This window comes from Borostomias antarcticus (assembly GCF_949987555.1).
Source record: "Borostomias antarcticus genome assembly, chromosome: 14".
In the NCBI taxonomy this organism is placed as follows: Eukaryota; Metazoa; Chordata; class Actinopteri; order Stomiiformes; family Stomiidae; genus Borostomias; species Borostomias antarcticus.
Genome location: NC_140247.1, coordinates 11,492,755 through 11,505,089, shown reverse-complemented (window position 1 = coordinate 11,505,089; position 12,335 = coordinate 11,492,755). Strand labels below are relative to the sequence as shown.

Below are 12,335 nucleotides of genomic sequence, written 5' to 3'. Positions count from 1 at the left end.
CCTGTGCAGACCTGCGTGGGGAGGGAGTGAGTCAGTGTATACAGAGGGGTACTGCGGTACGTACCTATGACCGTTTGTAAGTTTGTGGTTCTCTGCTGGTGTAATCGACACCAAGTTACTTGCAACCACATTCTTGCTATTATTGTATTCATTTTATCATATTGCTATTTTATTTTCACCTTCTAACCTTTCCCATGTCTCCTCTCCAGGATGGGATCTGCTGGGGTACAGATTGTGTGTGTAGCCCTTGGGGTCATGGGCCTAGTTGGCGCTATTGTGTGCTGTGCTGTTCCCAGATGGAAGGTGTCATCATTTATTGGAGCCAACATTGTTACTGCACAGGTACTGGGAATCTTAAAACAGTGCACTGTGTCACAACTGCCCTTAGATATTTCTGTTACAAATCCCACATGGGTAATGGGTGTCATATCAAGGATAAGGCAAATATAATAACATACCTGTAATGTGCACATACTACGTTTAGCCCATGTGACACATATATGTTAGTAAATCTCTCTCTCTCTCTCTCTCCCTCCCTCTCTCTCTCTCTCTCTCTCTCCTCCCTCTCTCTCTCCCCCCCCCCCTCTCTCTCTCTCTCTCTCTCTCTCTCTCTCTCTGCAGAGTACTCAAGAGGGCCTGTGGATGACCTGTGTTGTGCAGAGCACAGGCCAGCAGCAGTGTAAGAGCTACGACTCCCTGCTGATCCTGCCCTCTGACCTGCAGGCCGCCCGCGCCATGATCATCATCAGCTGCATGGTCACCTGCATCTGCCTGCTGCTGCTCTGCGCAGGGGCCGAGTTCACCACCTGCGTGGAGAACGAAGACGCCAAGCCCAAGATCAGCCTGGTGGCCGGGATCGGTCTGCTGGTGGCCGGCCTGCTGCTCATCATACCGGTCAGCTGGTCCGCCCACTACGTCATCCGGGACTTCAACAACCAGCTGTTGAGCCAGAAGAAGGAGCTGGGAGCCTGTATCTTCGTGGGCTGGGCGGCCGGCGTTCTTCTGCTGCTGGGCGGGGGGCTCCTCTGCTGCTTCAGCCGGGCCAAAGGGTCCGGCAGCTCCGGGGGAACCGCCAAGTACTACAGCAACAGCGCCTCCGCCCCCAGCAAGAACTATGTGTAGGGTGCGGAAGGTTCTTTGCACGGAACACGTAGGAAGATGAAGAGTAGGATAGTGGAACAGAGGGTTAACCTAGATGAGGAAGTGTGTGTGTGGGTGGGGTGGGGAGTGGTTGGCTGTAAATACTGATAGAATTTTTCTGATTTACTATGCAGTTCATATTCATAGATAGCATCTGATTTTGTGTGATTTGTAGTGACTGGGTTTCTGGGTTCTATATTGTTGTTTGAAATGACATTACTGTGGTTGCTTGATGTTGTTAACCTGATATTAGACAGAATGTCAACTCGTTACACTCCGTTGAGATGTTCAGAATCAGGGAAGTTCGGTGGAGTGGGCGGATTCGAATGTCTGGAACCAGGCTATGATGTTATTATATGTTGCTCGACATTTATTGCAGCTGTCTTGGCCATGGCCAGGGCTCCTTCAAAGAAGAGATTGTAATCAAAACAAGACTTCCCTAGTTAAATAAAGGTTAAAGCAAAAATAAAAAAGATCCCTGAAAGACCAAAAAATATGAATCATACGCTGCACTGGTTATGAAAAAATAAATGTGTTGTACATATGCCTGTGACATTTCAAATATAAATAACACCTTACTTAATTGTACTAAAACCTTTATTTCTAAGGAAAGGTCATAGCTATAGATATCATTCTCATACTGTATGTTATCTCACCACTAATGACATGTTATAACTCTGTATACCTCTGACTGTAAACTAGCCTAACATTTCTTCTGTGTAACAAATTTTTATTTTGGTATAAAAACACATGTCATTTCAAGTGCGTTTCTTTGTATGTTTTTCGATCATGTAAAAAAATAAATAAAACAACTTTGAATACTTTGAAAATAATGAGCACTTTTATTTCAAACTATGTAAAAGCATATATTAAAACACGTTTAGAAAACATTTGATAAAACAAATTCAAGCTTCTGGCAGAAATTATTTGTGTCCTGAAATTGCATCTCGTACTGTAATTTCTCCCTTTATCCATCTTTCTTTCAAACATCCCTAAACTTTCCTAAAAAACTCACATTCTGTAACTTTCTTCCCGTTCCTGCTCCTTATTTAATCTTTCACGCTTTCTACTCTTCCTCAGTCATCTCAAATTGAAATTGTCTGTTCTAATTCTTGCTCTCCAGCTCGCTAACACGCTTGGTCAGCTCCTCTACTGCTTCTTTCAGGTGTTTCACCTCTGCCTGCAACGCCTGCACCTAGAGAGAGAGAGAGAGAGAGAGTCAAGACATTGAGCTTAATGTGTGAAAGAGGGGGAAAAGGTAATCCACAAAAACAGGGGCGTCCAACTCCATTCATACTTATTAGGAGATAAACCATTCTTGTCTTACCTCGCCGTTGTCGTGTTGATGACCAGTGGAGACCGTTGTGGTCTTCAGAAGACTTTTGTGAACTTTGAACTCCTTGGTTTTGGTGACCACAAAGCCGTCTTTCAAGGAGATCAGGATAGGTTGACCATTTTTGCCGCTGAACCACTCGTCGGCTTCCACTGATGGCTCTGGCCCAATCGTGTCTGGATACAGGTCCTCCTGAAAAAGATCCGACTGTAGAGAGAAGGGGAACGAGGTCAGACAGAAAGAACGGTGAGGGATACAGTGAAAGAGACATTTACTCTTCATCATCAGCTGCATGGTCACCTGCATCTGCCTGCTGCTGCTCTGCGCAGGGGCCGAGTTCACCACCTGCGTGGAGAACGAAGACGCCAAGCCCAAGATCAGCCTGGTGGCCGGGATCGGTCTGCTGGTGGCCGGCCTGCTGCTCATCATACCGGTCAGCTGGTCCGCCCACTACGTCATCCGGGACTTCAACAACCAGCTGGTGAGCCAGAAGAAGGAGCTGGGAGCCTGTATCTTCGTGGGCTGGGCGGCCGGCGTTCTTCTGCTGCTGGGCGGGGGGCTCCTCTGCTGCTTCAGCCGGGCCAAAGGGTCCGGCAGCTCCGGGGGAACCGCCAAGTACTACAGCAACAGCGCCTCCGCCCCCAGCAAGAACTATGTGTAGGGTGCGGAAGGTTCTTTGCACGGAACACGTAGGAAGATGAAGAGTAGGATAGTGGAACAGAGGGTTAACCTAGAAGAGGAAGTGTGTGTGTGGGTGGGGTGGGGAGTGGTTGGCTGTAAATACTGATAGAATTTTTCTGATTTACTATGCAGTTCATATTCATAGATAGCATCTGATTTTGTGTGATTTGTAGTGACTGGGTTTCTGGGTTCTATATTGTTGTTTGAAATGACATTACTGTGGTTGCTTGATGTTGTTAACCTGATATTAGACAGAATGTCAACTCGTTACACTCCGTTGAGATGTTCAGAATCAGGGAAGTTCGGTGGAGTGGGCGGATTCGAATGTCTGGAACCAGGCTATGATGTTATTATATGTTGCTCGACATTTATTGCAGCTGTCTTGGCCATGGCCAGGGCTCCTTCAAAGAAGAGATTGTAATCAAAACAGGACTTCCCTAGTTAAATAAAGGTTAAAGCAAAAATAAAAAAGATCCCTGAAAGACCAAAAAATATGAATCATACGCTGCACTGGTTATGAAAAAATAAATGTGTTGTACATATGCCTGTGACATTTCAAATATAAATAACACCTTACTTAATTGGACTAAAACCTTTATTTCTAAGGAAAGGTCATAGCTATAGATATCATTCTCATACTGTATGTTATCTCACCACTAATGACATGTTATAACTCTGTATACCTCTGACTGTAAACTAGCCTAACATTTCTTCTGTGTAACAAATTTTTATTTTGGTATAAAAACACAAATTTGTCATTTCAAGTGCGTTTCTTAGTATGTTTTTCGATCATGTAAAAAAATAAATAAAACAACTTTGAATACTTTGAAAATAATGAGCACTTTTATTTCAAACTATGTAAAAGCATATATTAAAACACGTTTAGAAAACATTTGATAAAACAAATTCAAGCTTCTGGCTGAAATTATTTGTGTCCTGAAATTGCATCTCGTACTGTAATTTCTCCCTTTATCCATCTTTCTTTCAAACATCCCTAAACTTTCCTAAAAAACTCACATTCTGTAACTTTCTTCCCGTTCCTGCTCCTTATTTAATCTTTCACGCTTTCTACTCTTCCTCAGTCATCTCTAATTGAAATTGTCTGTTCTAATTCTTGCTCTCCAGCTCGCTAACACGCTTGGTCAGCTCCTCTACTGCTTCTTTCAGGTGTTTCACCTCTGCCTGCAACGCCTGCACCTAGAGAGAGAGAGAGAGAGAGAGAGAGAGAGAGAGAGAGACATTGAGCTTAATGTGTGAAAGAGGGGGAAAAGGTAATCCACAAAAACAGGGGCGTCCAACTCCATTCATACTTATTAGGAGATAAACCATTCTTGTCTTACCTCGCCGTTGTCGTGTTGATGACCAGTGGAGACCGTTGTGGTCTTCAGAAGACTTTTGTGAACTTTGAACTCCTTGGTTTTGGTGACCACAAAGCCGTCTTTCAAGGAGATCAGGATAGGTTGACCATTTTTGCCGCTGAACCACTCGTCGGCTTCCACTGATGGCTCTGGCCCAATCGTGTCTGGATACAGGTCCTCCTGAAAAAGATCCGACTGTAGAGAGAAGGGGAACGAGGTCAGACAGAAAGAACGGTGAGGGATACAGTGAAAGAGACATTTACAAGAATCCCAAACAATCTCAAGTGTCTACTTATTCAATGCTTTTTTTTTAAATTTTGGTCCTAAATGCAAGCTCAGTGACATTTTACCTTGCGGGGCACAGTCATTACGATAGGTTCACACTTCCTCTCATGGAGTTTGTAGAATCTGAGGGTGAAAAAACAACAACAGACTTCTCAGATTCTGAGGGAGAGAGAGAGAGAGAGAGAGAGAGAGAGAGAGAGAGAGAGAGTAAACAAGCTGTACTTTTTAGAAGTTGTGTGTCAATGTGCCAGTGAAGCTGACCTGGCGATTTCACACTTGTTGACCTCCAGCCCCCTCTTGGGCATGTAGCCCATGCCCTTCTGACTCTCCTTACTGCTGTACATGGACAGGTAGTGGACATAGGGAGCTTCGTCCGTCACCTCAAAGTAACGGATACTGCTATCACCCTGAAGTGGGGAGAAACCAGGTTACTAAACTGTGTGTGTGTGTGTGTGTGTATGTGCGTGTGTGTGTATGTGTGTGTGTGTGTTTTGACCCTAACCTTGCCACAGAGGTACACGATGCTGGTGTCAGGATCGTAGAAGGGGAGGAGAACGCCACTACTGGTGTCCAGTTCCTGCAGGGTGAGAGGCTCTCCAAAGCTCTTCTGTTAAACACACAAGTTCACACACGCACACACACACACACACACACACGGACGCACACACAGGTCATGAACGGTTCACAAACCCCTACAAGGAGCTCATAAGCCTCTATGAATAACCCTTTGTGTGGAGTCGACCACGACTTGAAATGGTAAATGAACTGCACTTATATAGCGCTTTTCCACCTTAGCGGCACACAAAGTGCTTTACAATGGTGCTTTACATTCACCCATTCACACACACATTCACACACCAATGGCGGTAGCTGCCATGCAAGTTGCTAACCTGCTCATTGGGAGCAATTTGGGGTTAGGTGTCTTGCTCAAGGACACTTCGACATGTGGACAATCGGAGCTGGGATTCGAACCGCTGACCCTTCAATCACTGAACGACCCGCTCTACCAACTGAGCTACAGCCGAAACACTCACTGGGTCCCACAGCGCCACCTGCCTCTCACTCATGCGGCTGAAGCCTGTGGTGAAGATCTTCCCGTCAGACAGGAACACGGCCCTGACGGGTCTGGAGCCCTCGTGCGGCTTCTCTTTCTCCTGTGAGGGGAGCATGCGGAGGGAAGAAGATTAATCAATATAATCACAACAAAGGGTTCAGTGTGCACTGTGAATGCTGCGTGTTTGCGCAGAGTGATCTCACGTTAGCATAAACAAACATAGAAAGGGCTAGGAGAGGAGAGGAGAGGAGAGGAGAGGAGAGGAGAGGAGAGGAGAGGAGAGGAGAGGAGAGGAGAGGAGAGGAGAGGAGAGGAGAGGAGAGGACAGGACAGGACAGGACAGGACAGGACAGAAGAGAAGAGAAGAGAAGAGAAGAGAAGAGGAGAGGAGAGGAGAGGAGAGGAGAGGAGAGGAGAGGAGAGGAGAGGAGAGGAGAGGAGAGGAGAGGAGAGGAGAGGAGAGACCCACAGCAATGACGGTGCCTTTCCGCGGGTCCAGCACTCGCATGGTCTTGTCCTTGCAGGAGGTGAGGATCCTGGAGCCGTCTCTGTCCCAGCAGACACTGTAGATGAGGTCGGTGTGGACCGTGTCAATCGTCACCATCGCCTCGCCGCACACCACGTTCCACAGGATCACCACGTTGTCACAGCCTGCAGGGGGCGGTGGTGAGCCAGCCAAGAAAGGCACACAGACAGACAGACATGGGGTTAGGACTTGTATATCTAGTAGTCAGTAGGGCTGGGTATCGATTCGAATTTCAAGAATCGATTCGATTCTGATTCACAAGGTTCAGAATTGATTATCACGATTCAATTCGATTCGATTCAATATTGATTCGGTTAGTGTTGCTATAACAGTTTTTGGGGTTGCTGTAGCCTTAATTACATGACTGCCAAGTTATGCAACACATCAATACAAGGGCTGGGTATCGATACTGATTTCCAAAAATGAATGAATGAATCAATCAATCATTCCTTCATTTATTCATTCATTCATTAAATAAAAGATCGATTTTGGGATTCATGAATCATTTGATGATTTGATGAAGTGATGATGTTCTTGTTTGCTAGATGAGTGTCAGAAGTGGTGGCAGGAGGTTAATACCGCACATAATTGCCCTTGCTGCTGGCACCAAACTGAGACCGGTGCCGAAACCGTGTTAGGCTACGCTACCTGTATATGGATCACAGTGTGTTGGGACGAGGGGCAGCCGCCATACCTGCGCTCATTAACACATTATGGGCAGTGGGGTGCCAGCTTAGGATGCCCACGCGCTTCGAGTGCCCGTCTAGCTTGACCACGGGATCCTTCAGAGATGTAACCAGACCCCCGTCTGGAATCTCCCAGATCTATGACAGGGCAAAGGGGGAATATTATGAATTATAAAGTCTAGAGATAGCATTACACTGGATCAAATACAGACTCATATTTAATCCTTTATTTGTATTTCAGATGACATCACTTCGAGCTGATGTATCCTTGATGCTGATAGAGTGAAGAGATCACAGCCTGGTCGTGATGGCTCACCATGACGCTGCAGTCCTCGGACCCGCTGGCGATGATGTTGTCGTTGTGAGGACAAAACTCAATGTCCAGAACCGGGCCTGTGTGTCCATTGACAGTGGGATAGGACATGTCAATACGGCCTGTCTAGAGGAGCACAAAGAGCAGAGGTCAGCTACAAACCAGCACAGGCCGACTCTTAGACACGCAGAACCAGACTGGTAGGTCAAACAGACGAGGGGGGGGGGGGTGGGGATGGGGTGCTAAGTCCATAGAGCAGAGTTTGGACACCACTTCTGGACAAACAGAGTGGACGAGAGGTCGCCAGAGCTCGGAAGCAAGGAACTTGATGGTCACCTGATGCCAATTGCATAGCTATGCTTCCAATTACCTCTAATGCTCGTTAACTGTGTTAGGGAGGGGAGGACTACACTTTTTTGACTTCAGGATGACCAGTTCCCATGGTCCCCTGAGGACACGCCCCTACTGCCCTGCACCCCCTTGTCCCCCAACCAAGCCTGTTTGTCCTCGCTATAATTCAGCTGATGGTGAGATAACACTAAGCAGATAGTCAGGCATGCAGATTATGTCTTATATTCCCTTACATTCAAGAGTCCTCAACCGTTGAGCATCAAACCTTCTACTGAGAACTTGGCTGAAGCGCGGCGAACTCCACTCTTTGAATTCCGTTATATTCATTGAGAAACAACTCGTTCTCGACACAGAGACCTAAAATTTATTGTGTGGCAGCAGAACCATGTTGCCATGACAACAAACCTCTCTATGAAATCAATCAATTGACTGAAATTTGTGCGTGCACTGAGGAACAATGGCAGCCATTGACCATGTCAGGGTTCCTTAAATGCACGGTAAATCTGACTTAATTAAATTCAATGAACAGGAGCGATCTCTGGGAGGGAGGCAATGGTGGCAGAAAAAGGGGTCATAAGATCATTAAAGTTAAATTAAAGTAAATTAATAACGATGCTGTGCAAGTCACATGAATAAGTGCACTTTTTCCCCCGCGTGCAAGAAAAAGAGCAACGGCAAAAAAGACACTATAGCCAGGCCACATCCTGTTGAGACCGATGTGACACTGAAGCACTCCAAATATGGTGAAAAACTCAACAGCATGGAGCGACTGAGTGACGTGCCCAACTGGAACTCAACAGCAAACTTCCTTATTCAGCAAAACGCTGCCTCTCAAAATTCAAATTCTCAAACACAAGCATACGGGTAATCGACATCACCTTGGTTATGACCGCTGGCGTCACTTGTTCTTTTAGAAGGCTAGCATCGCCGATGACTGGGACATACAGATAAAAGGGTCTGCTAAATGACTAAAATGTAAATGCAATGGGCATCTCTATAAATACTGTACGGTCATTTACTACTGACCATATGGGAATCTCTAAACCATTATTTGAACTTAATGGCCTCAAATCAATGTAAAAAAAAAAGATCTCGCAAGATACTTCACTGGTTAATTTATCGATAATTCTCTAAAACCACACCACAGCATGTTAAGGCCCGTGATGCAGTTTCCTGCTAGCCCTTTGCACCAGCTCTGTTCCACAGTTAAAGCACAACTTTATACCACAGTGTTCCACTATGACCTCTGGGCAGACCCACCTTGCTCAGAGGCAGCACTATGAAAGACCCTCCTCCACTGGCGTCCACAATCATGGCCACAAACTTGGGATTGACGGAGCAGAAGTTGCTGTCCCAGGTCATCTGGGAGATCCTGATGTCATCGTAGCACTGGTCAGCCTTCACCCCCTGCCCGAAGACGTGGCGGAACTTACTGGCCCTGACGACCTTCCTGGACATGGTGAACTACATGTTGGGGGGTGGGGGGGGGGGTGAGGGACAGGGAGACAGAGAGGGATGGGGGAGAGATCATGTGTAGGGTTAGTGACTGTCATGCACTGCATTGTGGAGAAATCAGTGGTCAGATGCAGACCGTGTGTCAACATGCAACACGTTTCACACAAACATTAAACAGTGATCATAGAAAGAGAAAAAGAGGGAGAGAGAAAAAAAAAGAGAGAGAGAGAGAGAGAGAGAGAGAGAGAGAGAGAGATAATCTTCTGTGAGACAGCAAGGAACCAAATGCCCAGTGGGATTCATAATTGGCATTGATAATGACTGCTGGAGGATGAGGGTCTTAATACCGCGACCTCCGAACCTCAGACAGTCGTACCCCCTAACCGTTCGTGAGGCCATGAGACGGATCATCTTGAGGAAATTAAGTAACAGACAGAAAAAGACAGGAAGGAAAGACAATGCAGGAAAGAGGAAGATGAAACTTTGAGAAATGAGAAATGAGGAAGATGAAACTTTCACAACCATCCAGTCTGTGGGTGGCACAGGTAACACATTAGCGCTACTGCCGGGCACTACTTTACCCCTCGGGTCACAACGTTCAGTCGGCACGCACAAACAGTCGGGTGAACAGGCAGGTCAACGCATGAGAGGCAAGGGAGATGAGATGTGGAGCCGCGCTGCGCGCACGCAGCTGTATTCGACGTGGGGGCTGAGAGAACGGGGTGTACAAACGAGGCCCCCTAAAGCAACAGTTGAACCACATCCTACAATAAAACCCACAACACCACTCCTCCATGTTCAGTCGAAAGCGTTCTCTTTTCCGCTTTCTCAAGCAGACCTATCCTCTGATACGTGGCTACAAACACTGATATGATACCTTTTGCAAGATCAAACTGATGATGCAACTATAACGTTGCAATGGCTACTGTACATGTCTCAAGTCCTCACCAGTTTTCACACCAGTGCACTTCATGATTCAAGTTAAGTTCAGGCCGGAAAAATAGCCAACTAACATTACTGATGCATCATATTAATAATACATGCAAGGAGGAAATAGTATAGAGTTTACCTCCATTTGCAGACCTTACTTCCTCAAATCTGGAGCCGCGCCTAAGCATAGACTCAGAGCCCTTCAAAAGTACATCGTCTTTGTTGCACTGAGCATCACAAGACCCTTTAGACCAACCTCCATCTAATGTAATAATCCTTCACAGAGTGGGCCGTAATGTTATCACGGACCAGATAAGGCAATGCACGCACACACACACACACACACACACACACACACACACAAATACATTTAACACACACTGAGCACAATTTCTCTCTTTTCCACTCTCTCTCTCTCTCTCTCTCTCTCTCTCTCACTCACACACACACACACACACACACACATATAAAGAAAATAAGTGTGCGAGACAACCGTGAATGACAGACCTTGCTGGGCTCATTGGCAACATAGCTACTGGATTACCAGGTACTGTATGAGTAGGATCCTTTTTTAGGAGAAGGGTGTGGAGGCCTACCTGGTTTTTGTTTGAAGATGTTCAGCTTGCTGTAGAGGATTCAGAGTGAGCCCAGTGCCTCGTCACCAGAATGAGGAGTGACCTCGGTGCCCGTGGTTCAGAAGAGATGTATGATGGAGGAAGTGAGAGTTTCAGATGGAGGTGGAAATGGGAGGTGTCTTCTCCAGTCTGCATTGCAGCTGAAAATGATATCAGATGTCAAGAAAACAATCGCAGACAGCTTAGATAAGTGAATCAGTCCAGGGAAGGGATTTCAGATAGAATCTATATTTACAGGGCAGTTATGGATCTGCTCTGATTAAGTCAATTTATTTCAAGACAAAGTCATTTCCGAGGCCAGTAGGCCTGCAACAAACTGGAATCTGGTTGGAGCAGCACAGGAAGTTGAAACTAGAGTATGTGCACCCTCTGCACCCTCACAGGAGCGATGCTACCTTATAAGCGCCACACAAACCTACTCAGCGCTAAAGAGCGGTGAACACCGCAAACGTTACTTACTGGACGGAACATCCTCTGAGTAGACATCAGTTTGTTTGTCTCCCCTCTAAACTCAACCTGCAAGATAACGATGTCCCTTTGAAATGGACGGTGCAAAATCCAGCTATTTGTTTCCCTGGGATGGGGCAGAGAGAGAGAGGACCACAAAGTAGAAATAGTTAGTCTGATCGGATAAAGAAGATCATGAAAAAAGATAAAAACACCACAAAATTATATTTCATGCCCAGATCACCATATTTGCCACAAACACATTATACTCATGGGGATTCATAAGATATGATTGTGGGTTGGGGGCATCAACAGAATGAGTCTTAAGTTCCATGACCCTCCTCACATATAACACAAAAAATATGAGAAGCAGGAGACAAAACTGGACAAAAGAGATGGGTCAAGAGACAGGTTTAAAAATATAGACTTCAGTTTATTGCACAATCGTTGCTGGAGACTGAGGAGAGGGAGGGCCTGTCTGTGTTAACCCAGGAACGAGGACGGACAAAGACTGGACTACATGTGCACAAATGAACACAACTGTTAATGAAAATAGTGAGTTGGACATGAGGCACACTAGGACGCATAGTGCACCCTCTTGACACAATGGAAGGCAAAGACAAAAGAACTAAAAAATAAAATATTTCATACAGTATGAGATCTAGAAAACTGCTCACACCCTCAAATACACATGGTGCATTTAAATAAATTAAAAACTGTTTTGTGCGACCCTGATCATACAGGGCTTGGTCACTCCTTGAATGTAGGCCTAACTCAAATCAGTCAGTCAGTCTGCCAGTCATATACAGTTAAATACAGAGCTACAGTTGCTATAGCTGCAACAGTACACAGAAACGTCCAGCAGGGGGGGCCATGGGGCAGCCTTTCACTTCTCTCACAAAAACATGGCAAGAGTAAGGATGGGCAGAGGAACAGACAGACCCTCAAGAAAGCTCCTTTCATCCAAAAAGGAAAGGGGCAGTCTTATCTTCTGTACACAAGTTAGACAGTGCCATTAGCAGTAGGCCTACCAATCTTCCACAGAATAACAGTATTATTATTATTATTAATAATAATAATAATAATAATAATAATAACAATAATAAGAATGATAAGGATCATCATTATTAATAATCATATA

The 12,335-nt window shown here is 45.7% G+C and overlaps 3 protein-coding genes across 3 annotated transcripts; 2 read left to right on the top strand and 1 right to left on the bottom strand.

Moving 5' to 3' along the window:
* Window positions 1-210: 210 nt before the first annotated feature.
* On the top strand, window positions 211-1,122 carry LOC311317820 (claudin-6-like; the record flags this gene model as incomplete). Its single annotated transcript, XM_084448943.1, has 2 exons — window positions 211-342; window positions 622-1,122. The coding sequence occupies 2 exons, from the start codon at window positions 211-213 to the stop codon at window positions 1,120-1,122; spliced, it is 633 nt and encodes a 210-aa protein (XP_084305069.1).
* Window positions 1,123-2,744: 1,622 nt separating this feature from the next.
* On the top strand, window positions 2,745-3,134 carry LOC311317371 (claudin-6-like; the record flags this gene model as incomplete). The annotated part of the gene is made up of 1 exon (XM_084448454.1): window positions 2,745-3,134. A coding segment is annotated over one exon (390 nt), but the record flags the coding sequence as incomplete, so codon positions are not given.
* Window positions 3,135-4,074: 940 nt separating this feature from the next.
* coro1a (coronin, actin binding protein, 1A) lies at window positions 4,075-10,769 on the bottom strand. Its single transcript, XM_084448951.1, has 11 exons — window positions 10,709-10,769; window positions 8,988-9,191; window positions 7,380-7,502; window positions 7,072-7,201; window positions 6,321-6,502; window positions 5,832-5,951; window positions 5,300-5,404; window positions 5,059-5,204; window positions 4,863-4,920; window positions 4,495-4,707; window positions 4,075-4,351 (listed from the first exon to the last, which is right to left on the bottom strand). The coding sequence occupies exons 2-11, from the start codon at window positions 9,183-9,185 to the stop codon at window positions 4,262-4,264; spliced, it is 1,365 nt and encodes a 454-aa protein (XP_084305077.1). The 5' UTR covers window positions 9,186-9,191; window positions 10,709-10,769; the 3' UTR covers window positions 4,075-4,261.
* Window positions 10,770-12,335: the final 1,566 nt, after the last annotated feature.

Coding starts and splice junctions, on each gene's coding strand:
- coro1a (XM_084448951.1), bottom strand. CDS start 9,185: ATGTCCAGGAAGGTCGTCAGGGCCAGTAAGTTCCGCCACGTCTTCGGG. Junction 4,921..5,058: donor AACAAGTGTGAAATCGCCAG/GTCAGCTTCACT, acceptor TTTCACCCTCAG/ATTCTACAAACTCCATGAGA. Junction 4,352..4,494: donor ATCAACACGACAACGGCGAG/GTAAGACAAGAA, acceptor CTCTCTCTCTAG/GTGCAGGCGTTGCAGGCAGA.